Below are 17,469 nucleotides of genomic sequence, written 5' to 3' on the forward strand. Positions count from 1 at the left end.
CTCAGCCTCCTCAGGTAGCTTGTCTCCTTGTCTACTGCCAAAGTTACACAGAACCGGCACTGCAATAATGATTGTCAGTGTAGTGTCCATCTTCGTGCAGAGCCCCTCCTTTAGGTAAGGGAATCATTATTTTTTTCACACTCCAAAAACTCTCTCTGAGACCTCTTGCCAGGATATGAGAGGTGTTGTATGCTTTCTCTTCTGTGTCTGTGGGTTTAAAAGGGGGGTCATAAGGTACCCACTACAGGCATATCCATTGTCACCAAGACGATTGATATTTGTTACCTACTAGGCCCCTTGTTCCAGCATTGCACACAGACAACTATTGTCCAAAAGATTCTGCTGTCATGGGTGGATCCTGGCCATCTAGCTACGATGTTGGTGAGCTGACCTTTGTCATAACAGACAGCCTGCACGTTGATGGAGCAGTAACCTTTCCAATTATGGAATAGTTCTCCTTTCCAGGGTTGGGATTAGGAATGTGTGCATAGTCTATTGCCCCTAGTACACCTGGGAATCTAGCTCTCCTGTAAAATCCAGCTGCTGTTTCCTCTGTAGGCTTGAACCTTATGTACTGATTCTTCAGACTGGCAATAGCACTGGACACTGACTACAATCCTGTAGACGGTTGACTTGGAGTCCAAAAAGGTTCCCATCCACCATCTGGAAACATCCAGTTGCGTAGAACCATTGAGCAATAGGCTTAAAATGAATCTAGGTTTAAAGTGAAAACTACATTTAGATGAGAGGAAGGATTTAATTTAACTAGGAATAATTTAAAACTAGGTTTAAAATTTGGTCCAACAAGATTAATAGATAAACTGATTTAACCCAGTTTAAGAGTTAATTCATCTTGGTGCAACCCACCCTTAGAGTTTAATTCGGGAGATGGTAACTCTTTAAAGAACCGCTCTCGTGGTGCCCCAGACAGGACTTATTTAACCCTTTGACACGTACCAACAAACGGGTGTGATTAGAACGCTTATTTAGAATGTCCAGTTTCAATAAACGCAACAGTCATTTGAGATGGCCACTGCTTTTTTCACAGAAACATTTTGCACAAACACAGTCCTTCCAAAGTTATGTCCTGAATGTGACCAGTGTATTTTGGGATGCAGTTTTCAGACCTTCATAGAAGTAGAGACAACATAACACAATCATCCAAACTGGAAAATGTAGGCTACATTTGTCCTAGCGCTAATTGAGGAAAGACTGATGTAACACAAGCAGTCATGTTTAGCTAACTCTTGGCTGACAGAAACCACAATATGAATTAGCTAATATAAATTACTATTTACAATTCATCACATCACAGGCGAGCTCACCATTTATCAAAATAATTGAGTAAAGCACTTTCTAAAAATCAAAATTAATCAGATGGGTAACTTGTGCACGCCACTTTTTTTGTCTGTTTGCGGTATGCATGTTGAAAGGGGTGTGTCGTCTACGATCATTCACTTCCGGAAGTTTACTCGAAAGATGAGTGAAACGTCATTCACTTAATTAAGTTAACATCTTTGGTCTGACAGATGTTTACATGACACCCAAAATGCATTGTATAATGTCAGCAACATGGTGCCACATATAGCTGGCAGATGGCTTAGCATTAGCTCATCATAATCAGTCCAACCTTAAAAAAAAACATCATTACAATCTATGCAAGATTTAGAATGCATGATTTGTCACCAGAACTTGAAATCGTGAATAAAACAGTGAATACACAATGCTCCATACATACATACGATATGCAGTAGAAACGACCACACGGTTTACAGAAAATAAGGGACTGATTGGAATGCACACATGTCCAAAGTTATCATTTGTAAGGAAAACAACAATGAAGGCAATGCGAGCGCCAGACAGAAAATGTGCCTCAGTTCGTGCTAGACTGTGCAAATGTCTTCATACTTGATATGGGGAAACACTGGAGATGTGCTTGTCTGGTTCAATCAAGCCTCAAGTTGTCCTCAACAGTGAAATGGTCTACTTCTATGTGAATTAATTAGGAGGCGGAACACACATGGTGAAAAGGTTAATGAAAGCAGTTGATGGGTTACAGCTCTACCTCTTGATTGGTAGAAGCTATTCCTGTTCTGTTTTCAGATTTGAAAATTAGAGGAAGATTTCATATGCTCTAAGTTTTTGTCTGACTTGTTGGGGATAGTGGTGAAAATGGCTACAGAAAATGTTGATGCGGTTACTAAACCAGCTGTAACATTGGATCAGTAACAGATCATTCTGAGGTCCTGAGGCCCATTGTTGTGTTGAATAGAATATGAAGTAATTAAGCATACTATCTATATACAGGGTCAAGTTCCAGTACCATATTTACCATGTGCAGGGATACTGGAGTGATAGAGTGGTAGATATGTAAGGTGACTAGGCATCAGGATATATGATAAATGGAGTAGCAGCAGCGTATATGATGATTGTATGTGAGTGGGTGTGTGTTTAGTCAGTATAAATGTATGTGCATATTACTGCGTGTGTGTGAGAGCAAATGATGTTTGAATATTGATGTCCATCAATACTTCCAACCAAATTTACTGAGCATGAGCAATTTTGACAAAAACAATGGCGATGTTGCCCTAAGAGTCACAAGTATTTACAGCTGTATTTGCTGCCAAAGGTGCTTCCACTAAATATTAACTCTTGGGGTGTGAAGACATATTGTTTTTAATTCTTTATTCATTTAGAAAATGTTATGTACTTTTTCTTTCACTTTGATAGTGGAGAAGGCTGTAGAGATCTGTTGGGGGAAATTCTAATGTAATCCCATTTTTAGATGACATTTTAAGGCATCGAAATGTGACAACTGTTCAAGGGGTGTGTAGACTTTCACTAGGCACTGTATGTGCTTTGTTTTTTAGTTAAGTTCAAGTTTTAATTTGCTTCTTCCAATCTCTCCTAGTGCATTTACATGTTTTTTTTTTTACAGACTACAGTCTACTCCCCCAGCCATCTGGATGGATGCAACATGCTTCATAATTCCACCTGTGGCTCAGACTGAGAGGCAGATCCCATTGCTAAACTAGACAGACGGACCCCCCCCCCCCCCCCCCCCAGTTCAAGACGACAACACAGCTATCTCGCAGGGCCCTAGTCTTAGACACGTTTTTCTTATCATCAATTTCTGTCTTATCGTTGAGTATATAACCTTACTGGAGGGTGGAATTAAAAATGCCTTTATTTAGAATAGCACTTACATGCCTATTTCTCTTTTTTAGTTTTTGTGTGTAATCCCAGAAGTGTTTGTGTGTGTGCTCATGTGTGACAGAGTGAAATAGGTTGAGTGTGTTTCACATTGTTCAACAGTAGGTAGTATAGTTGTGTTAGTTTGATCATGTGTGTATGTCAGAGGACCAAGATCTACATGTTAGACTTCCTTCCATGTATCCCATTCCAGCCATTACAATGAAACAGTCCTCCTATAGCTCCTTCTCTGGTGTGTGTGTGTGTGTGTGAGAGAGAGTGATGAACAGGTCTGCCTGTCTCCTGTGGTGTGTGTGCGTCAATGTGACATTTGGGGGGGGGGGGGAAGAGGGTGCAGCAGTCCCAGACAGGTCAGAGTGATGGAGTAGCTTGGAGGCACACTAATGATGTGGCTGTGAGGGGGATACACACCGGACATGCCTTTGTGCTCCTCTATTACGCCAGGCACTGACTAACACAGAGCCATTTGTGAAGCTTCAATCCTGTGTTCTACTGCTCTCTCTATAATGTTAGCTCAACTGTAAAATATTGACGGTCACATTTTCATGTTAAGAAGGGAATAGCTGTTCTTTTTCAGGGAAGATCCATCTGTGTCCTTATTTTAGGGGGCAAACAATTTGTAAATTGGTGTTCATGATCTCATCGGTGTGTGTGTGTGTGTCCAGGTAACCAGCCTTCGCCCCTGTCGTCGGTTGAGAGCTACAATCCTGTGAAGCGGAGTTGGGAGTACGCTGCCCCCATGCCCAGTCCCCGCTGCTCCTGTTCACCCCTGCAGACCCCCAACATGCTGTTTCTCATCGGGGGCGTGGCCCAGGGACCCAGCAACGCCGTGGAGGCTCTTTGTCTCAGAGAGACTGTGTGACACACACACGGACAGACGAAAGACTTAATGCAAGCAAATTCAATGTGTGCAGGTGATGGACACTCATACAGACTTTGTTTTTGCCTTTGAACCTTGCAGTTGGTGGGCAAGATCAAGTACAGTGACCCTGACACCTGTTTCTTTCAATGGAGAAACAAATACATTTCTACATCTTAGAGACATAAGAAGAGTCAAATAAATAAGCAAAAAACAACACCACAGACGCATAGACACACTACACAAAAGACGCCTTTGAACAGTACAGCATTTTTCTGGAAAAAAGCAGGGTACTTTTCTGGAAACTAAAGGAACTACGGGCCATATCTGTTTCACTACAACAGTCAGGCTGCATTGGCTTGTTAAAACACTTTTCTATCACCTTTAAAAAAGCAGAGAGTTTAGGATATAACATTGAGGTATTTGTCTGTTTTGGTACCTTCACAGCCAGGTGTGTGTGAATATAGCACAGCTATACACATGATGTTCAAATCCCACACCATGAATACCACCTCTAGAATGGCCAGGCCAATCCCTGCACTGTAGCATCCAGAGACAAGAGTGCTTTGGCACTAAGCAACATTTCCCTTTTTAAGAGAAAAATATACGTATATATTTTACCTCAAGAGCTTTGCAATGAACGACATATGAACTGAAGGCAGGACAAAGTGCATGCTCAGAAAGTGTGTTTATTTCAGATAATCCTTAGGTGGCGTCTTAAAAAGAGAGCAATGGAAAGAGAGAAATTGGGAAGTGTGTTTTTAAATAGAAAATCGTAAATGGAAACTTCACCGCTAGACAATATTTGGAGTTTTTCCAGTTCCCTGCATAATTATGAGTGATGAGCGGTGTTTCAGACATAATTATGAGTGATGAGAGGTGTTTCAGACATAATTATGAGTGATGAGAGGTGTTTCAGACATTATGAGTGATGAGAGGTGTTTCAGACATAATTATGAGTGATGAGAGGTGTTTCAGACATAATTATGAGTGATGAGCGGTGTTTCAGACATAATTATGAGTGATGGGAGGTGTTTCAGACATAATTATGAGTGATGAGCGGTGTTTCAGACATAATTATGAGTGATGAGAGGTGTTTCAGACATAATTATGAGTGATGAGAGGTGTTTCAGACATAATTATGAGTGATGAGAGGTGTTTCAGACATAATTATGAGTGATGAGAGGTGTTTCAGACATAATTATGCACCATAGCAGTATTTTGTTTTATTTTCACGCCGGGAGAGTTCAACCAATGACATCATTGTTTGATTGAGCCTACTGTCTGATCTAAAAATGAACGGAGTCATGTTTTGTAGCAATTATTGTGGCCTTTGTGTTTTGCCAATTACACATACATGCTAGCAGCGAGTAGTTATGGTTGGCCTTGTTCAATAGAGCCATTGGACTGGTCTCAACGATGTTCCTATCTGCCACGACATTGCAGGATATCTAGGCTAACTAATTTTCCCTGGCTTTGTAAAGACTACAGCCTGACAGGAGCCCTACTTTGCTTTTCAAAATGGCGCCGGTACTAGTTTCTACACGTTAATGGGAGCTATGTTACCATGCACTGTCTATCCAAGATGGCTAAATAATTACAATGGCTGCTTCTGATAATTCCGCTTTCCAAGAAGAGCTTGACGACGAAAGTTTTGACGTTCTTTTACATACTAACACAGGGACATACTGCCCTATTCATTTGAGCCGGAATACACTGAAGCCGAGTTGAGACAGCGAGAACAAGAATTGCGAGACCAGCAAGCAACGATGGGGAGCCACGGTCAGACTGGTGGCACCTATGCGGGTGCTGTCCAGCCATGCCAGCAGAAGAGGAATGTCTGTGCTGCAACAAATGTGCTTGCTGGAGGAGGTCACTGCAGACTCCATGGATCATGTGTATGTGACAGACCATTAAAGGTTCGACTCACATATGGATTTTGGTGTGCCTGAGACTTTCTTCAGAAACTGCAAGATCAACTGGCGGAGGCAGCCTAGACCAGCTGGACCAGGAGGGCAAATGACAAACAAGTAAGTTATTTTGCTGTCGGTAGCTAGCTAAGTTCTCTTTTCACATGAGGCAGTATTTTTCAGTACAGTATAATTTTGTGATCGTTGTCCCGCACAGTATAGTTTTGTGATCGATTCAGCCATAACAGGGCTTGCTAATACCACAAGCGAAGTTAAGCTAACTAGCTCTGTTTGCTATACCCAAAATGTACTGTAGCCTAATGTAGCTTGCTAGATAGCTAATGTTTGCTAGCTAGCCTCAGTAGCTAGCTAGCTAATGTGCGCCTGTGAGATGTGAAATATTCTGCATCGTGCTGCTTCAGTAGGAATACAGACAGTACACAACAATTGCCCATGAAAGTCTAATAGTGTTTTTGTCATTCTCTTACAGACAATACCTCTTGGTGGCCTACAGATTATTCTGGGAGTTTGTTCTACATGGGAGAAGCTAGGCAGAGGGCACTGAATCCCCTTGCCTGCATGTGTTGTTGGAGCCATATTAGCAATGTATCCCTCACACAGCGGACAGTATGTTAGATACAAATAAGTTGCTGACTCAAGAGGAGAGTGTAAGGTCCATAACAACAATCTCCCCTTGTATCAAAGTGAACACCTCCCAAACAGGCCATATGCAAGTATTCCCATTGTAGAACTGTAGTATTTATTGTGTTAGTAGTATATTTTTCTTCTACTGTATAAATGTCATACAGTACATTGCCATAACTGTTCCTGCATACTGCTGTGTAAACTCACCTTGGTCTCCAGAGCAATTCAACTTTGTCTGGAATAAAAGCCCTGTCTACTTATTTGCCACATTGACAGACTATTCTATTGTTTTATTAAAACATGTTTAATTCTAAACAAATTATAGTTGAAATGATGCAGCAACTCCCTGCATTTTTTTTAGCAGTAAGATTGTAGCTAGTTAATGAATATCATAATGAATTGATCCAGAAGTCAACACTTTATTGGTTTCTGATGCAGCTGGAATCATTTAGTCACTTGTCGGTACTCATGTAAAACATATTATATAAAACATTTGATCAAACTCCATTATATACATAAACTCAAAAAAGAAACGTCCCTTTTTGTAAAAATCAGAAAACTTCACAGATCGTCATTGTAAAGGGTTTAAACACCGTTTCCCATGCTTGTTCAATGAAGCATAAACAATTAAAGAACATGTACCTGTGGGACGGTCGTTAAGACACTAACAGCTTACAGACGGTAGGCAATTAAGGTCATAGTTATGAAAACTTAGGACACTAAAAAGGCCTTTCTACTGACTCTGGAAAAACACCAAAAGAAAGATGCCCAGGGTCCCTGCTCATCTGTGTGAACGTGCCTTAGGCATGCTGCAAGGAGGCATGAAGACTGCAGATGTGGCCGGGGCAATAAATTGCAGTATTTTTACTGTGAGACGCCTAAGACAGCGCTACTGGGAGACAGGACGGACAGCTGATCATCCTCGCAGTGGCAGACCATGTGTAACAACACCTGCACAGGATCGGTACATTCGAATATCACACCTGCGGGACAGGTACAGGATGGCGGCAGGTAGCCTAATGGTTAGAGTGTTGGGCCAGTAACCGAAAGGTTTCTAGATCGAATCCCCAAGCTGACAAGGTAAAAAGAAATCTGTCGTTCTGCCCCTGAACAAGGCAGTTAACCCACTGTTCCTAGGCCTTCGTTGTAAATAAGAATTTGTTCTTAACTGACTTGCCTAGGTAAAAAAGGTTAAATAAAAAAATGGCAGCAACTACCGGAGTTATTCCAGGAACGCACAATCCCTCCATCAGTGCTCAGACTGTCCGCAATTGGCTAAGAGACGTTGGATTGAGGGCTTGTAGGCCCGTTGTAAGGCAGGTCCTCGCCAGACATCATCGGCAACAAGGTCGCCTATGGGCACAAACCCAGACAGGACTGGCAAAAAGTGCTCTTCACTGACGAGTCACAGTTTTGTCTCACCAGGGATGATGGTCGGATGTGCGTTTATCGTCAAAGGAATGAGCGTTACACCTGAGCCTGTACTCTGGAGCGGGATCGATTTGAAGGTGGAGGGTCCGTCATGGTCTGGGGCGGTGTGTCACAGCATCATCGGACTGAGCTTGTTGTCATTGCAGGCAATCTCAACGCTGTGAGTTACAGGGAAGACATCCTCCTCCCTCATGTGGTACCCTTCCTGCAGGCTCACCCTGACATGACCTTCCAGCATGACAATGCCACCAGCCATACTGCTCGTTCTGTGTGTGAGTTCCTGCAAGACTGGAATGTCAAGCATGTCTGGGACCTGTTGGATCGGAGAGTGAGGGCCATTCCCCCCAGAAATGTCCGGTAACTTGCAGGTGCCTTGGTGGAAGAGTGGGGTAACATCTCACAGTAAGATCTGTCAAATCTGGTGCAGTCCATGAGGACGAGATGCACTGCAGTACTTAATGCAGCTGGTGGCCACACCAGATACTGACTGTTACTTTTGATTTTGACCCACCCCCCCCTTTGTTCAGGGACACATGTTTCCATTTCTGTTAGTCACATGTCTGTGGAACTTGTTCAGTTTATGTCTCAGTTGTTGAATCTTGTCATGTTCATACACATATTTACACATGTTAAGTTGCTGAAAATAAACGCAGTTAGTGAGAAGATTTTTCTTTTTTTGCTGAGTTTATCTACTGTACAAGAGCTAGCAATATCTATATCACAATGCAGTTGTGAGCATACTAGGCATTCTATATTATACTCAACATCACTCTAACTGAATATGTTGTGTTGGTTGAATGTTCCAGGCAGGGTCCTGAATGTTCTTAATCTGGTAAACCTTGTCTTGTGTTGGGCAATGACAGCTGGTCTGACAGAACTTCATGAGCTCTTGCCAGATCCGTGCAGTCTTTTCTTCTTCCGAGTCAGATGAAGTTGAGCTTAAGCATGTTCACGGCTGAAAGCTCTCATCCAATGGGTCTATAGGATCTGTATTACTAAAGCTGGTGTCAAGATCATCAGCTGCAGGATGAGTCTTTAGAACACACACTAGTCAGTGATTAGCTAACATTTCACTACTTTGTCCCCATCAATACACACTCGAACAAGGTACTATATCCCCCTATCCTCCTCATGTTAATAGATAATGCATACTAACTGTCACACACAATACACACCCCCAACAGACACCAGTCAGTCAGTCACCCACACCATCCCCTCCTTACTAATAACTAATGTTTTTCTCCAATTTAGACTTCAAGTTTTGCATAAACAAAGTCTCCATAATAAAGAGAAAAGTTGTTGCCTACTTATGAACAAACCAACTATAACAGCTAGACACAGACCATGTTTATCCCAAGCTCCAGTTAATTTTTTTGCTCATGGAGTCATGGAAGGAAAAGGTGACTTACACTAGTACCTGGTGCTGAGCTTGATGTTGATGCCGCTGCATATGTTGAACGGGAACACAAAGGCTAGTCATGTTAGCCTCTACGGTAGTTAGCTTGCTAATGTAACGTTAGCTTGCAAAGTTACAAATCACATCGCCATATACATAGCAGCTGGCTAATTACATTGATTTGCTTTGGGAAATCTAGCCAGCATATTATGAAAGCTAGTTAGAATTTGGTTTAGATAAAACAAATGTAGTTCGCTAGCTACTGTAGCTAAGTTAGCTACGCTACCTCTGCTTGACTTCTTTAGTAAGGTAACCAATGCAATCTTACCCCGTCATACTGTTCTTGCTTGTTTGCACATCCAGGTACTGAGCACCACACCATGACAGAACTTTACAGTTGTTGTTAACACGAAAATAAATAGTTATTCTCAAGCTGATGTTCTATGACTGAGTGGCTTGTTCAGTAACATTAGCTACCTGCTGACACCCATCCTCAACTGGATCCACCTCGACAGGGGTGGTAGTACGTTCTGATATGAATTTGCTATGAATTCTGGATATTGTGGTTTGCTTACAACCAGGAAATGTAGATGGCCTGTTTCTTCCGGTGAGATGCAGAAACACTCGTTTTTGCATGTAGTGAGGAAGTAAACATTTTTTTATGACACATTAAGATAATAACATATACATTTTATTTGATTTATATAACCTTTATTTAACTAGGCAAGTCAGTTAAGAACAAATTCTTATTTACAATGACGGCCTACCCCAGCCAAACCCGGACGACAGTTGGCCAATTGTGCGTCGCCCTCCGGGACTCCCAATGGACATATACAGTGAAAGAGCAGTGGTAAAATGTCCCTTTAATAGAAAGACCGTGCTGCATTTTCCTGAGCCCTTCTGTAAAAATACCTTCCTTGTTCAGCCTTCTCAAGGACCAGATAAGAAATAGAGAGGGCAGGAGTGGTTTTAGAGCTAGTATTAGAGGACAGAGGGTGGAGTTCACATTTGCTTGTCCTAAAAATATATTTTTAGTATGTATTTTATTGATACACATTTATTGATACACATGATACACTTTCCTTGGCCACCTATGTACAACCCCATTTTATGGATCATGAGTTTTTATTTTATTTAGGATGTCGTCCTAACCTAAGCTGGCCCAACTATCTCCTACACCTGTTCAGGCTGTGGCTTCTGCTCTCTCTGGTTGTCTTATTGACTTTTATTTATTCAGTGTAGCACAACTGAGACCAGGGTCTCTTTCCCAATGATGCCCTGAGTACAAAATGTTTCTCACAAACAGGAACAAAAAGTAACATTACAATAAAATAATCACCTGGTTCATGACTTTATTCATTAATGTGTTTATCAGCTTCTCCTGTTGCGCAGACCTTTGATGTGCTAAATTACGGGCTGGAGGGCTGGGGCTGTGGCTGGTTAGTAGGGCTGGGGCTGTGGCTGGTTAGTAGGGCTGGGGCTGTGGCTGGTTAGTAGGGCTGGGGCTGTGGCTGGTAAGGAGGGCTGTGGCTGGTTAGTAGAGCTGGGGCTGTGGCTGGTAAGGAGGGCTGTGGCTGGTTAGTAGGGCTGGGGCTGTGGCTGGTAAGGAGGGCTGTGGCTGGTTAGTAGGGCTGGGGCTGTGGTTGGTAAGGAGGGCTGTGGCTGGTAAGGAGAGCTGTGGCTGGTAAGGAGGGCTGTGGCTGGTTAGTAGGGCTGGGGCTGTGGCTGGTAAGGAGGGCTGTGGCTGGTTAGTAGGGCTGGGGCTGTGGTTGGTAAGGAGGGCTGTGGCTGGTAAGGAGAGCTGGGGCTGGTAAGGAGGGCTGGATCTGTGGCTGGTAAGTAGGGCCCGGTCTGTGACTGGCTAGGAGGGCTTGGGCTGTGGCTAGTTAGGGGGTGACTCAGCAGGGTTAGTGGCACAACCATAAAATTATGGATATAACACATATATGTATATACGTAAATAGATTTTCATCAGTGGAGAGAATGCTGTATTCATTAGCAGTTTGTAGGGGGCCCATGGTCTCCTCTGCAGAAAATAAACCCTGGTTTCTTAGCTCTTGAGTACAGTTCAGATTAGACAGTGCTCACACACCCTCAAGGCATTGTATGGGGCTTCTCTGTCGTTCTGAATATCATTTCCGAGGTAAAAATCAATTTTCAGATGTGCTCCACTGGCGCTGACGAGACATATGACTCAATAGTGTAAACTGTTGTTTACTCTAGTTCTGTACTGTAATCACATCGCTGCTGGTTTTGTAGAGCATTCAGTACATTTACTTTTCCCATTTGCTTTCTTTGTAGTACTGATCTCCTTAAGCAGTCTAGTAGGCTCAGTCAGGTTTTATAACATGTCTCTCTGCCTTCTCTTCATGGGATAAAATAGTGTATGATGAGTCCATACACTATATATTTCCGAACATACTTAAATTTGATTGATAGAAATCATTTCAGAACTGTGTCTTATTTTCACCATCAAAGCCTCTGTTTTTGTGCGGTTCACTGTGACCATGTGGTGTCCAGGCAACCGTCACTGTGTCACACCCGCGAGTAGCATTACTGTGTTATAGTGAGTCAAGTATTGTTGCTTTTCCTTCCAAAAGAAATGAGTATTTAAATAATTTATGTTATCTCTGTTGTTTTATCCCCACAGTGCTTCTCCTACAGATGTTTATTTGTGTTGTGTGGGTTGAGCTGTACAGAGTCAGGTTTGTGGTGGTGTTGCCCTGTCGTGTTGACACAGGCCTGTTATCTCTCTATGATGCTGTGCTATGACGTGTTTCCATGGTGCGTAACCACGGTGATGGTGTTAGCTGATGATCTCTGACTGTATCAAGTGCACTGTGTGTCTGTGTGTCTTGACTCCTGTCTCAACGAGGGAGGCTACAATATGTGTCTGAATATCACAGAGGGGTTCAAATGGGAACGAAAGTCTGTCACAATTCTTTTAATTTCAGGTTGATGTTTGAAGCCATGAAGCCAGATGAGTTTGCTTTGGTTAAACACACACACTAATTATATCACAGCACATCCACATCTGGAGAAGGAGATTCCTATACATGGTACAGTATGGATGAGGAGAGGAACAGCTGTGCCAATATGAAGTCTGTTGCTGAACCTCAATTCTCCTGAAAACCAATACAAATAATCCAAATCCTAATAGGACACTCCCATGACTTGTCTGTTGTGTGTGTGGCATCTTCCATGTTTTAACTGACAATCAGCGGGAACTGTTTTACTCCTATAACGTGAGGTGATCATCAGCCCAAACAGTTAGTTTGATTAGGTTATATTTCAACAGGGAAATATTGATATCCAGACCTCTTAACTCAGCTTTGGTACTGACCAGCCAGAAGAGAGGTGCCATTTAGTCAGCCAGACCTGACAGAGCTGATCACTTCCCCCAGATGATGCCTGATGGCTGGGCAGCATCATGTTCTGTAGCACCAGAAACTGAATGAGGAAACAAGTTTACTAATGGCCTGATTTGTGGATCAATGTGCAGAAGAGAGTGCCAGGCGTTTTGACAGAGCTCTGGTCTGACAGAGAGATGCCTGGATGGAATCCTGTGGTTGTTTCTGATTGTGTTCACTTGTACAGTCAAACATTGTGAAAGTAATGTGATACAGTACACAGGCAGAGTTGTGGCAGTGACTCCAGTACAGTAGTTCAGTGCCTATAAATGTGAGGTAATGCCTCGAATATATGAATTCTATAATAAAATATTTTGACTTGATGTCTGATTCCATTGGTTGTGTGTGCCATTATTTCTGTCAGTTGTTTTCTCTTACTTTCACATGCAGGCAGCAACCAGGTGCCTCATCTTCAGTGTGTAGTTCAATGTCTGGTTCGCAGAGGTGTATCAAAATGTGTGAACATTTGACCTTGTTCATTATAGATGAGCCAGGTGGTACAAAACAGTTCAAACGTTACTCAAGGTTTCTGCTCCTATGGTGAGAATGGAAGTGGTTTCCTTCTTGTTATAATGATGTTAATGTATGGCTCCACGGTCCACGAGTTTTCTAAATGAATTTCCTTATTTTTACCATTTCACTGTAAATGGTATGTCATCCGCACTGAGTGTCGTCATATTCAACGGAACAGTGTGTAACGTAGAATTCCAAATACTGAATTATGAAATGGAAGTATTGTATGTTTCTACTGTGGTACTCTGTTTAGCACGAGTTTAGCCCATGTAAATAATCTGTAGCCAATGTCCCTGTTTCCAGCTACACAGTTTCTTCATTGTACATCATATCAGTGTATAAAACCCAAAATGTTGTCTTTAATGTGATGCCTCTTGGCAGTGAACTTGGTAGGGGAAACTCCCATGAAGGCAAGGGCCAATTAGGCAGCTCCCTACCCAGAACACTCATGGTCCACACAAACGGCAACACAGTCGTGAAGAGGGCACAACAATGCCTCTTCCCCCTCAGGATGCTGAAAAGACTTGAGTCCTCAGATCCTCAAAGTTCTACAGCTGCACCATGAGAGCATGGCTACATCACTGCTTGGAATGGCAACTGCTTGGCATCCAACTGCAAGGCGCTACAGAGGATAGCGCGTACAACCCAGTGCGTCACTGGGGCCGAGCTCCCTGTAAACAAGCACCTCTATACCAGGCGTTGTCAGAGGAAGGCCCTACAACTTTTCAAAGACTCCAGCTTCTACCCCCAAGCTATAAGACTGCTAAATAGCTAGTTACTGTTTATTATCTGGCCCTACCTATATGTACATGTCTACCTCATGTCGACTCAGTACAGGTACCCTCTGTATATAACCAAGTTATTGTTGCTTATTGTCTATTTATTCCTTGTTTTATTCCCTAAATTATTTAGACTAGTTCTCCATTTAAAAAAATAAATCTCTGCATTGTTGGGAAGGGCCCACTAGTCTGCACCTGTTTTTTAAGAAGCATGTGACAAATATAATTTGATGGATTTGATTTGATTTTGAATCCCTAGCCCTGAACACTGCACTTAGTTACAGTGGGGCAAAGAAGTATTTAGTCAGCCACCAATTGTGCAAGTTCTCCCATTTAAAAAGATGAGAGAGGGAAAAGATGCAAAGGGACCAGGACGACTCATCCGTGTAAAGGAAAGAATGAATGGGGCCATGTGTCGTGAGATTTTGAGTGAAAACCTCCTTCCATCAGGCATTGAAGATGAAACGTGGCTGGGTCTTTCAGCATGACAATGAACCCAAACACACCGCCCGGGCAACGAAGGAGTGGCTTCGTAAGAAGCATTTCAAGGTCCTGGAGTGGCCTAACCAGTCTCCAGATCTCAACCCCATAGAAAATCTTTGGAGGGAGTTGAAAGTCAGTGTACTTATTTTCCACCATAATTTGCAAATAAATTCATTAAAAATCCTACAATGTGATTTTCTGGATTTTTTTTCTCATTTTGTCTGTCACAGTTGAAGTGTACCTATGATGAAAATTACAGGCCTCTCTCATCTTTTTAAGTGGGAGAACTTGCACAATTGGTGGCTGACTAAATACTTTCTCGCCGCACTGTAACTGAGAGGTAATGTGTTCAGGTTCACCAACCAGAACCCAGGGAGAAGCAGGGTTTGATGAGCTTGTTTCAAAAACCCATTGTGGCTATTTGAATATAACCCAGATACACATTTTGAACTAAACGGTTTTCTCTTCTCATCTTGTGGCTTTACCTGGCCTCTACAGTATATGCATTCATAGATGTGTCATGCCCCAATAACTGCTTCCTTACCTATGCATATTTTCTGCTTCTTTTTCCGATTCTGTTTTCTTGATAGTTAATTTTCTATTCTTGTCAATATTCATGCATACATCATTGGGTTTGTTTTGTTTGGGACGGTTTTGATTATTCCTGGAGTTCTGGTTTTGTTGCTGCACTTTGGTTCTTTGTGAGGCATTCAGTGATAAACTACTACATCTCTAGATGCTTTTATAGTTTATTTCATGGTTGTAAATGAGGTTATTCAAAAATATATACAGTTAGAGCTAAGGTCAACATCCTATCACAATGCTCAGGCCTTTACTTATGTATTTATCAACATATCAAGGTTGTCTTTTGTTTTTGGAGGTCATTTAAAAATCGAATCTCTGAGATCTAGTTATGTCTGGATGGTAGAATCATTCATTAGGGACATCAGAAGGAGAACGTGCGTAAGGTACAGTACACCATTAATTGAATCACTTATTTACCAGCCAAACTTGATTAGAGCACTGAGCCAGAGGAATCCCAGAGGGATTCTATAGAAGCCTCTGAAACACTATCTGCACTAATTGAGTTTAAGGGTGAGGCAATTAAAACGATGAACAGTAGTCATGCACTACAGATTAACAAGAGGAAACATTTCAGTATCAGCAGTGCATGTTCTCGAAGGACCTACTCAGACCGGTTGTCCGCAGACAAATAGTGAGAAATGGACGTCATTACATCCTCATAAGAGGTAATGATAATGAACACATAATGTCTCCTCTGCATCTTCCCAAGACGCATCAATCATTTTCTGATACATACAACAGGATGATGCACACTACTGCCGGAGAGCTTGTTTGTCTTGATTCTCACTAAGCAGAAAAGTAGAAGAACATGAAGTTGTGACTGGAGAACTTGTGAACACAGACAATGGAATGAATTCCACCACCACTGAGTATTTTTCTAAGTCCACATCAACAATAACATCAAACGCTAACATCTATTTGTTGCCTTGTTTCTTATCGTATTACAAGACAAAGACCACTGTTAGTAAGGCTTGAGTGACGTGGGTAAATGTGTGAATGTACTGTATGCACACGAAGATGAATACCCGGCTGCACTCACACCCACCCATGCATCCTCACATGCCCATGCACAAACACACACATACAGTTGAGGTATAGGCTACATGCTAAGTCTGGATCTGAGTGCATAAAAGCTTTTCCAGTTGAGAACATGGCGATGATGAGTAACTAACACAGGAGCAGAGTCGTTCGTTTATAGACTCAGTTGTTGCTGCCGCTGCCTTCCACTGCTCTGCCTGGCTGCCTCACCATCCATTAGGAAATTGGGAGCTAAAACTTCACAAACTCAATTAGCTCTCTTTCTCTTTCTGATCTCTTTCTAATCTCTCTCTTTTCAGTAGAATGACATTTTCAGTAGAATGAGATACTTATTAAGGCCTACCTCTCCATCAGTTTCTTTCATAGTTTGTCAGATAGAGAGAATCACATAACTTAACTCATACCACATCAACCTTCTATATGCTACGCAATTAACCCGGTAACCCAAGAATAGTAATACAATGTACCTGCAGCTATAACACTAACCGTTAACCCTACAATGGTATTACAATGTACCTACAGCTATAACACTAACCTTTAACCCTACAATGGTATTACAATGTACATACAGCTATAACACTAACCTTTAACCCTACAATGGTAATACAATGTACTTACAGCTATAACACTAACCTTTAACCCTACAATGGTAATACAATGTACCTACAGCTATAACACTAACCTTTAACCCTACAATGGTATTACAATGTACATACAGCTATAACACTAACCTTTAACCCTACAATGGTATTACAATGTACTTACAGCTATAACACTAACCTTTAACCCTACAATGGTAATACAATGTACCTACAGCTATAACACTAACCTTTAACCCTACAATGGTATTACAATGTACATAACAGCAATCCTGACCATAGAATGGTATCACAATGTTCCTACAGAGGTCATGCTAACAGCAATCCTGACCCTAACCATAGCATTACAGCTATAGGTATATTGTGATACCATTCTAACAGCAATCCTGACCCTAACCTTGAAATATATCTTAACCTAACCTCAGCTGTTATCCATAACCCTGCAGAGTTGTGGTTGATAGTTTGAGCATCTACAGACCATCAATAGATGCTCTATCCAAATAAAGTGGGACCCTGGATTACATGCTAAATCAAATGCAACAATAAATACATAAATTGTTTTTACATACAAAACATATTCAATTTGTGATGACATTCATTTAATCTAG

At 41.9% G+C, this 17,469-nt stretch overlaps 1 protein-coding gene across 2 annotated transcripts in view; it reads left to right on the top strand.

The window, feature by feature from the left end:
- Positions 1–5,042, top strand: part of klhdc8b (kelch domain containing 8B) — a 104,264-nt gene extending 99,222 nt beyond the window's left edge. The window contains exon 3 of one of the 2 annotated variants that reach the window (XR_005053268.1): positions 2,939–3,466. Coding sequence is in view for 1 of the 2 variants with exons in the window: in XM_036988215.1 (XP_036844110.1) it covers positions 3,879–4,075 (197 nt within the window). In the remaining variant the exon portion in view is untranslated. Of the gene's footprint in view, positions 1–2,938; positions 3,467–3,878 lie in introns of those variants that run through there. The other variant, XM_036988215.1, reaches the window with a different exon arrangement.
- The last annotated feature ends 12,427 nt before the right edge of the window (positions 5,043–17,469 follow it).

Source organism: Oncorhynchus mykiss, chromosome 9 (assembly GCF_013265735.2).
Source record: "Oncorhynchus mykiss isolate Arlee chromosome 9, USDA_OmykA_1.1, whole genome shotgun sequence".
Lineage (NCBI taxonomy): Eukaryota > Metazoa > Chordata > Actinopteri > Salmoniformes > Salmonidae > Oncorhynchus > Oncorhynchus mykiss.